General features: G+C 49.6%; 1 protein-coding gene across 1 annotated transcript; it reads left to right on the forward strand.

Annotated features, from left to right (window-relative positions):
- The first annotated feature begins 14 nt into the window (after positions 1-14).
- On the forward strand, positions 15-9159 carry LOC134733490 (cytochrome c oxidase subunit 5B, mitochondrial-like). The gene is made up of 2 exons (XM_063623043.1): positions 15-500; positions 8853-9159. The coding sequence occupies exons 1-2, from the start codon at positions 441-443 to the stop codon at positions 9135-9137; spliced, it is 345 nt and encodes a 114-aa protein (XP_063479113.1). The 5' UTR covers positions 15-440; the 3' UTR covers positions 9138-9159.
- The last annotated feature ends 290 nt before the right edge of the window (positions 9160-9449 follow it).

A 9449-nucleotide genomic window follows, 5' to 3' on the forward strand; every position in this document is an offset into this window, starting at 1 on the left:
AGCCAAGGGAGATAGGGGTGGGGCAGTTTTACAGGACTGGAGTAAGCAGTGGAAAGTTACAGTGAAAGGTGGTTAGCTATTGTCAGCAGGGGAGGGGGTCACAAGGTGCCTGGTGGGGAGATCATAATACTCATTGTCCGGAAGAAGGTCACCAGGTCGATCAGTTGGGGCAGGGCAGGAACAAGTCATAATGGAATGTCATAAGGTTGGTCAATCAGTTAAGACAGGAGCTGGCTGTTTCACTTCTTTTGTACTTTTGGGTTGCCCCAGACTTCTTGGCTCCTGCAGGCCATGTGGATGTATATGTGCAGGTCACAGGGGTTACAATGGCTGAGCTTCAACTCAGAGGCCAGACAGCGGTGTCCCCACTGTGCTGAAGAAAGAGCTCCAGCCCCTGGCAATGCCTGGGGTTTAGGTCCCAGGTCTGCTGGTCACTGGCTATGATCTTGGACAAGTCTTTCCCTTCGCGGAGACCCCAGATGGACAGAGAATTCACTGAGGTGATGGGAACAGGAAACTGCGGGGTGTCTCTGGGTGAGGCCATCGCCGTGGTCTGTAGTGTGTTGTCAGAGGCCTGGAAGTGCTTCTGGCACCTTTTATCTGCTTCCCCCCAAGAGTCCTTTATTCCAGAACCTTGGAGTGGTGAGCATCCCAGGTCTCTGCAACTGCAGGTTCTGGATCGCAGGACTGTCATGGGGCTAACGCTCACCTACTGTGTGTTCAGCCAAGCTCAGCACACACGTCTGAACGTTGAGACAGGTGGTCAGAGCCAAGGGCAAGTCCTGGGAGCACGTCTGCATTTCAGTGCATCACGGGCTGCAGGGCCGGAGCAGGCAGGGCTGATGGTGGGGAGAAGAGTTAACGAGTCTGTTGCAGCCATGCAGGTGGAGGGGGATGGTGGCTGCAACTGTGGACATGTCAGTGAAAGAGAAACAGATAGACTGGGGGTAGATTTAGGTGGTGGAAGCGTCAAGATGTGGCCACTGAATTGATGCAAGGGAGGGATCAAGAATATGCCTGGGACCTGGCACAGTGGCTCACGCCTATAATCCTAGCACTTTGGGAGGCTGAGGTGAGTGGATCACCTGAGGTCAGGAGTTTGAGACCAGCCTGACCTATATGGTGAAACCCTGTCTCTACTAAAATTACAAAAATTAGCCGGGCGTGGTGGTGGGTACCTATAATCCCAGCTACTCTGGAGGCTGAGGCAGGAGAATCTCCTGAACCCAAGAGGTGGAGGTTGCAGTGAGCCAAGATCGCCACTGCACTCCAGCCTGGAGACTCCATCTCGAAAAAAAAAAAAGGGAGGGGGAGATTTGGACACAAACACATGCTGTGAGATGACTGTGTGAAGATGGAGAAGATGCCATCCATAAGCCAGGAAGAGAGGCCTGCATCAGAGCCTTCTCTCCAAGCTCAGAAGGAACCAACCCTGCTGACCCTTGATCCTGGACTTCAGCCTCCACAACTGTGAAAGGATACATTTCTGTTGTTTAAGCTTCCTGGTCTGTGGGAGCTTATTACAGCAGCCATAGCAAGCTGATGCAGCATCCATGAGAGCAGAGTCTAAGGCGGGGACTTGGGTGCACGTAGTTTATTTGGGAGGGGGTTCTAGGAAGCAAGAGTGGAGACAGGGCTGGGGAGGAGGGAAAGCCAGGGTAAGGGCACATTATTGAGGTGGGTACTGTGGGAACAGGAGCTCGATTCCACCTGGACTTTCGGGGAAGGGTTCGAAACGCCTCCCGAAATTGTCCATCCAACTGGGGATAGGAACGTATAGCCACTCTCCCATCCTTCACATTCCATTGCTGAAGCTGCTCTGGAGTGTTGACTTCCTGCACTTCTCAGCTGGGTCCATGCAGAGGCCAAGGCACCCCCACCTGGCATCCAAATTACCCCACTAGGCAGAAAGTGAAGACTGGACCCTGGCCATGGCTAAAGACAGAGATGAGGATGGCAGGGTGAGAGCTGAACAAGCGGAAACACCTGGCAGAGGAAGGCGTGGCTGGGCTGGTTTCACTGAGTTCAGAGTGTGTGTGGGTTGGCAGTACAGGTGGCTCTAACACAGTGCCATACACCGGAACACAGACATTCATTTCTCACAGTTCTGGGGGTCGGGAAGTCCAAGACCACGCCCGGCTAATTTTTGTATTTTTAGTAGAGAGATGGTTTCACCATCTTGGCCAGACTGATCTTGAACTCCTGACCTCATGATCCACCCATCTCGGCCTCCCAAAGTTCTGGGATTACAGGCGTGAGCCACTGTGTCCAGCCTAAACTTCTTATTGTGAAAAAATTCAAACATGCAGAAGTAGAGGCAGCAATATAAAGACCCTCATGTGCCACTCACCTAGATGCCACCATCCTCAGTGCTACCCCACACTTGCTGGGATGCAGATGCTGGGGCCTGGGCACATAGTGGTAGATAAAGCCACAGGTGGGGGAAGGGTCAGAGGAGGAAGAAGGCGATGTGCCTGTGTTTGGTGGTGGGCAGATCTATGCATGCCTGCCCCCAAGACCAAGGGAGCCAAGAGACCAAAGACAGAGGCTGACAAATCCAGTTTCTGAGAAAGAAACATTTAATGGGGACTTAGGAACAGAGGCCATGTCTCCGACAGCCGAGAGATGGCAGATCCCTGCAGCCGCCCTCCAGAAAGTGTTCTTTATATAGCAGGCTTTTGGGGTGAAACGTGTAGCTGGTCACGTCTTCAGACTTTGTTGTCAAGACTCATGAGCACTGGGGAGGTTGGATAAGCATCTTTACAAGGGGTCATCTGTGTGATGGGCATTGTTTAAAGACCTTGCTGCAGGACACATTGTTATGCAGGGGTCAGACACCAGTCCTCATGGCAGTTACGCTTCAAGGTGGCATCACTCCTGCTGTTTTCCTATAGCACGCTCGTGTATGTGTGTGCGCACGCACGCACGCACATGTGTATGCTCACGGGTGGTAACACGAGGGCTGATTCTGCCTCCTCCTAGTTTCCTGCACTGGGGGTAGAGTCTGGCTCTAGTCGCTTGCTGGCAACTCCTTGGTGACTCTCTTTAGGAAGTGGAGCACTCAGGGCCGGGCGCAATGGCTCATGCCTGTAATCCCAGCACTTTGGGAGGCTGAGGCAGGCGGATCACCTGTGGTCAGGAGTTTGAGACCAGCCTGGCCAACTTGGGGAAACCCTGTCTCTACTAAAAATATAAAAATTAGACGGGCGTGGTGGCGTGTGCCTGTAATCCCAGCTACTCGGGAGGCTGAGGCAGGAGAATCACTTGAGCCCGTGAGGCAGAGCTTGCAGTGAGCCGAGATTTTGACACTGTATTCCAACCTGGGTAACAGAACGAGACTCCGTCTCAAAAACAAAAAATAAAATAAAATAAAATAAAATAAAATAAAATAAAATAAAATAAAAAGTGGGACACTCAGCGTGCTTTGTCTTTAGCTTTAAGCCTTAACCCAAATTCTGAATCCCCAAGAACATGTCATGGCTTTGTATGGTGGCTCAAGCCTGTAATCCCAGCGCTTTGGGAGGCCAAAGCAGGTGGATCACTTAAGGCCTGGAGTTGGAAAGCAGCCTGGGCAACATAGCGAGACCCTGTCTCTATGAAAAATGAGAAAAAATTAGCTGAGTGTGGTGGCATCTCTAGTCCCAGCTACATGGGAGGCTGAAGCAGGAGGATTGCCTGAGTCCAGGAGGTCATGACTGTAGTGAGCTATGATCATGCCATTGCACTCCAGCCTGGGTGACAGAGTGAGATCCTGTCTCAAAGGAAAAAATGAAAAACAAGAAAAGTCTCAGAATTGCCCTGGTACACGTGCTCAGTATAGCTCTCGTGTATGTTACCTGCATGCTGACGACGGCTCTCTGAGGTAGGTACTATTGTTGCACCTGTTTCTGTGAGTGGAGACAAGTGGTTAGAGAGGCTGCGGTTAGTTATTCAAGGCTACACAGCTAGGATGTAGCAGAGCAGAGATTTGAACCTGTATCTGGCACCAGACACCTCATGACTAATCTTTCTACAGCAGTTCTCAAACTTTTGGGTTGCTGAATCCATTTACATTCTTAAAAACTGTTAAGAACCCCAGAGAGCTTTTGTGTATGTGGGTTATAGCTATCAATATTTATCATATTAGAGGCCAGGTGCGGTGGCTCACGCCTGTAATCCCATCACTTTGGGAGGCCGAGGCAGGTGGATCACCTGAGGTCAAGAGTTTGAGACCAGCCTGATCAACATGTCGAAACCCCATGTCTACTAAAAATACAAAAATTAGCCAGGCGTGGTGGCAGGTGCCTGTAATCCCAGCTACTTGAGAGGCTGAGCCAGGAGATTCACTTGAACCCAGGAGGCAGAGGTTGCAGTGAGCTGAGATCGCGCCACTGCACTCCAGCCTGGGCGACAAGATCGAGACTCTCTTAAAAAAAAAAAAAAAAGTAATGGCTTCATTATTTTTTAATGAATTAGATATTTTCAAATTTCATATATATATATATATATATTTTTTTTTTTTGGAGACAGCCTTGCTCTGTTGCCCAGGCTGGAGGCTGGAGTGTGGTGGCACGATCTCGACTGCAACCTCTGCCTCCTGGATTCAAGCCATTCTCCTGCCTCAGCCTCCTGAGTAGCTGGGAATACAGGTGCCCGCCACCACACCCAGCTAATTTTTGTGTTTTTAGTAGAGATGGGGTTTCGCCATGTTGGCCAGGCTGGTCTCAAATTCCCGACCTCAGGTGATCCACCTGAGCCTCCCAAAGTGCTGGGATTACAGACGTGAGCCACCGCACCGGGCCTGAAGCCATTACGTATTAACATAAGTAACACATTTTATGAAAAATATATTTTCCAAAACAAAAAGATTCAGTGAGGACAGTTGGTGTTGCTTTACTGCCCGCCGTGTCCCCCTCACCCCCCGTTGCCTCTTCTTTGTTTGGCTTAATAGGAAGGTGGATTCTCATATCTCCTGCTTTAAAACCTGTTGCAGTATTGCATGGCATGCAGCCTCTGGAAAATTCCGCCGTTCATTGTGAGAACATGAGAGTAGGAAGACAACATCTTAAACATGATGATGAGAACCTTGGACCTTACAGGCCCTGAAAAGGCTGGGCACACTTGGAAGCCACCGTCTTCTTCCCTGTAGCTCGCCTGGGCAGGTGGCCACAGCTAGCCACCTGAGGCCGGTCCGTGGTCCATTCCTGGAAGGCGTGGCTTCTGGCCGGTGCCCTGGTAGAGCTCATTGCCTGGAGATCCCCTGTCAACGCCCCGCTTCACCGTCCCCCACGCTTCACCGCCCCTCCGCTTCACTGCCCTCCCCCGCCCCCACCCCAACCCCTCCGCTCCCCCCCCCCCCACCCCGCCCATCCCCAGCCGCTTCACCGTTCAGTCCGGATGCCTCCTGGAAAGAAAAGCCATACAGCACGAAGGAAAGCAGGCACGGGAAAGTTCCTGTGAAGCTGGAGGGGAGAGGAGGGGGCGAGAGGGAAAAGCTGCAGAAAGAAAGAGGAAGGAATGAAGGCACGCGGGGGAAGGAGGGGATGGCCGGCGCTGGGGGCAGGGGAAGGCCTACGCCTCTTCCACTGTCCTGAGAGGGAGGAGGCACAGAGGAATCTGGCCCCAAGGGCCGGGTGCCATGAGAGGGAGAGGGAGAGGAAGAGCAGCACCCCAAGAAGGTGGAACGAGGGAGGGCGGCCGCCCGGCTGGCCTGGGGTGGGGCAGGTGCAGCCTTCCCGGCTCCCCAAATTGCCCAGCTGTCCTGAAAATAAATCCCATGGGAAAGCAGGGAAGAAGCTGCCCGACCCCCAGACCCCCAGGACCTCCCTGTCCTCCTCTTGACTGCACCTTTGGGCCCTGCCTTTTAGATGGAATCCGATGGGGTCTGATCCCCGCCTGCCCCTGCACACCCTGCCTCCTTCCTCCTCGTGCTCCTCCGCTGGCCTCCTCCAGTGGCTTCGGTGCTTTCTCACCTCACTGGGTCCGTTCTTATTAATTAATTATTTATTGAGGCAGAATATTACTGTGGTTGCCCCTGCTGGAGTGCAGTGGCACCATTTTCGCTCACTACGGCCTTGACCTCCTGGGCTCAGGTGATCCTCCCACCTCAGCCTCCCAAGTAGCTGGGACTACAGGTGCGCACCACCACGCTGGCTAGTTTTTTGTGTTTTTGGAAGAAATGGGGATTCACCATGTTGCCCAGGCTGGTCTCAAACTCCTGAGCTCAAGTGATCTGCCCGCTTCAGCCTCCCAAAGTGCTGAGATTACAGGTATGAGCCATCTCGCCTGGCCTCACTGGGTCCGTTCTGACTTTGGGAGGGTGTGGTGGGATTTGGGCCCCTGCCCGCCACAGACAGGAGGTGGGAATCTTTCAAGGAAGCCAAATGGCTGGGGGGATGCGGGGAGGTCTCCTCTGGAGAAGGAGGGCCAGGTTCCGGTTGATGGCCAGGTCAGGGCAGTCAGGCCATTGGTAGTGCAGGCCATTGTCCCTGCCTTGCTGGAGGGAGAGCGCTTTGCCAGAGAGGAAGAGACTACGCCTCTCACCTGTCCATTTGGGGGCTCGCTTTTCCCCTGCCTGATCATCCAGCTGACACTGTGCATGTCCTGTTCACCTGGGGTTGTAAGGTGAACAAATGCATGACCATCCTCAGAGGGCCTGCTTCTGTCTGGTTTTGGCCTCTGGCTTTGAGGCTTTAGTTACTTGCAGGCGATCTTAATTTTAAGTAATAAAACAGATTTTTTAATAGTTGCTTTATTCAAGATATTTTTATGTATGGAGAGGAATACTCATTAACATTGGTACTTCATTGCTCAATTTATTCAAGTAATATAACTCTGAAAATCAATTTTCCTTAAGCATTTAAACATTATTAATTTGATTAATTATAAATCTAGTATTATAAATGTAGACTGATTCTTTTGAACACTCCAGACATCTTAACTAGCAGGCCAGACACACACAAATACAGTATTTCAGACTGATCGAGATGGCGGGATCTGCGCAATCTAATGATAGATTCTTTACAGAGGTGCACAAACCAAGGAGATTTAAACGGAGACCTTTCATCATTAGGCTGAGTCTCTTTAAATCATGATAACAATGTTTATTTGTGGCATCTGGGGCTAAGCTTCTCTTTGCATAGGGTGCTATTGGGGTACCTGTCAGAGTGGAGGAAAATGATGTGCAGCCACTAGAGGGCCCCTAAAATTTATTCTTTATATTTATTTATTTATTTTTAATTTTTTACAAACTAGAGCTGCGGTCTCTCCATGTTGCCCAGGCTGGTCTCAGACTCCTGGCCTCAAGTGATCCTCCAACCTCTACCTCCCAAAGGGCTGGGATTACAGGCGCAAGCCACTGTGCCCAGCCTAAAATTGATTCTTCTTAGTTATTATTATTTTTGGTGGCAGAGCAGAAAAGCATTTCTAAGTATATAAATACCTCTGACTTGACTTTTTACATCATCCTACCTAAATGTGTTGTTGTTTTACTGACCACTAAGAATTTCTCTATATTACACACACACTCACACACACACAAGCTCTCTCTCTCACTTAAATGAACAAATGAAAATATATTGTGTATAATTTCTTTTTTTGAATGCAGTTTATTTCATTTTGACTTTTTTCTTTCTTCGTTTTTTTGTTTTTTTTTTTTTTTTGAGACGGAGTCTCGCTCTGTCGCCCAGGCTGGAGTGCAGTGGCACCATCTTGGCTCACTGCAACCTTCGTCTCCCGGGTTCAAGCAGTTCTCCTGCCTCAGTCTCCTGCGTAGCTGGGATTACAGGCGTGTGCCACCACACCCGGCTAATTTTTGTATTTTTAGTAGAGATAAGGTTTCACCATCTTGGCCAGACTGGTCTCAAACTCCTGACCTCCACCCGCCTCAGCCTCCCAAAGTGCTGGGATTACACGTGTGAGCCACCTTGCCCAGGCTTCTTTTTGGTTTACTCCTCCCTGCTCCCCCCATCCCTTGTTTCTTCTCTCCCACTTCACACGGCTCTTCAGATAACTCATGTAAATGATCTTGGAATACAAGAAATATCCTCCATGATCATAGAATTTCAAAGGAACATAGGTACTTGTGCATGAGCATATGTAGCTTTTTTCATTGTTTTATAAAAACAAGATCACGTGATGTATTAGGATTCTCTAGAGGGCCAGAACTAATAGGATCTATCCATCTATCTGTCGATCGATCGATCGATCTATCTATCTAATAGGATCTATCTATCATCTATCTATCTATCTATCTATCTATCTATCTATCTATCTATCATCTATCTATCTATCTATCTATCTATCTATCTATCTATCTATCATCTATCTAAAGGGGAGTTTATTAAGGAGTATTAACTCGCAGGATCACAAGGTCCCACAACAGGCAATCTGCAAGCTGAAGAGTAAGAAAGCCAGTCCAAGTCCCAAAGCTGAAGAACTTGGAGTCCGATGTTCGAGGGCAGGAAGCATCCAGCATGGGAGAAAGATGTAGGCTGGGAGGCTAAGCCAGTCTGGCCTTTTCACGTTTTTCTGCCTGCTTTATATTCTGGCCTCGCTGGCAGCTGATTAGATGGTGCCCACCCAGATTAAAGGTGGGTCTGCCTTTCCCAGCCCACTGACTCAAATGTTAATCTCCTTTGGCAGCACCCTCACAGACACACCCAGGATCAGTACTTTACATCCTTCAATCCAATCAAGTTGACTCAGTATTAACCATCACACATGATTATACACATCATTCTGTCCCTTTTCTCAATAATTTCTTGTAGAAATTTTGGCTGCATACTAGTCAATGGTGTGAATGTACCATAAATTACACATTCATCCACCAGTGGGAATTCACTTTATTTCCAATTTATTTACCCTGTAAACAGCATTACACTACTGATGACAAGCAGGCAACTGCGTTGGAGAGGGAGGTCATCATGGCTGCAAGGAAGGGACTGGACCCATACAATATACTACCCCTAAAGGCAGCTTCAGATACCAAAGAAGACCCTAATTTAGTCCTCTCTATCACCAACAAGAGAATAGTGGGCTGCATCTGTGTAGAGGACAACAGTACCATCACCTGCTTTGGGCTGCACAAAGGCGAGACCCAGCGATGCCCCAGCTATGGAACCCATTACAAGCTGGTGCCCCACCAGCTGATGTACTGAGCACCAGCACCAAGTTACTCAAAATGTGCTGAAAGTTTCTTCTTTCCAATAAAGACTAGCCATTGCATTGGCTCCTTCTCCCATTAAAAAAAAAAAAAAGAAAGACAGGGCTGGGCCCAGTGGCTCACGCCTGTAATCCCAGCACTTTGGGAGGGGGAGGTGAGTGGATCACCTGAGGTCAGGAGTTTGAGACCAGCCTGACCAACATGGAGAAACCCCGTCTCTACTAAAAGTACAAAATTAGCCGGGCTTACTGGCGAGTGCCTGTAATCCCAGATACTCAGGAGGCTGAGGCAGGAGAATCGCTTGAAC

Source organism: Symphalangus syndactylus, chromosome 18, assembly GCF_028878055.3.
Source record: "Symphalangus syndactylus isolate Jambi chromosome 18, NHGRI_mSymSyn1-v2.1_pri, whole genome shotgun sequence".
In the NCBI taxonomy this organism is placed as follows: Eukaryota; Metazoa; Chordata; class Mammalia; order Primates; family Hylobatidae; genus Symphalangus; species Symphalangus syndactylus.

Excerpts from the sequence above, each read along its gene's own strand:
- LOC134733490 (XM_063623043.1), top strand. The coding sequence starts at position 441 with ATGATCTTGGACAAGTCTTTCCCTTCGCGGAGACCCCAGATGGACAGA. Across the intron at positions 501-8,852 it reads TGGACAGAGAATTCACTGAG|CATTACACTACTGATGACAA; the intron begins GTGATGGGAACA and ends CCCTGTAAACAG.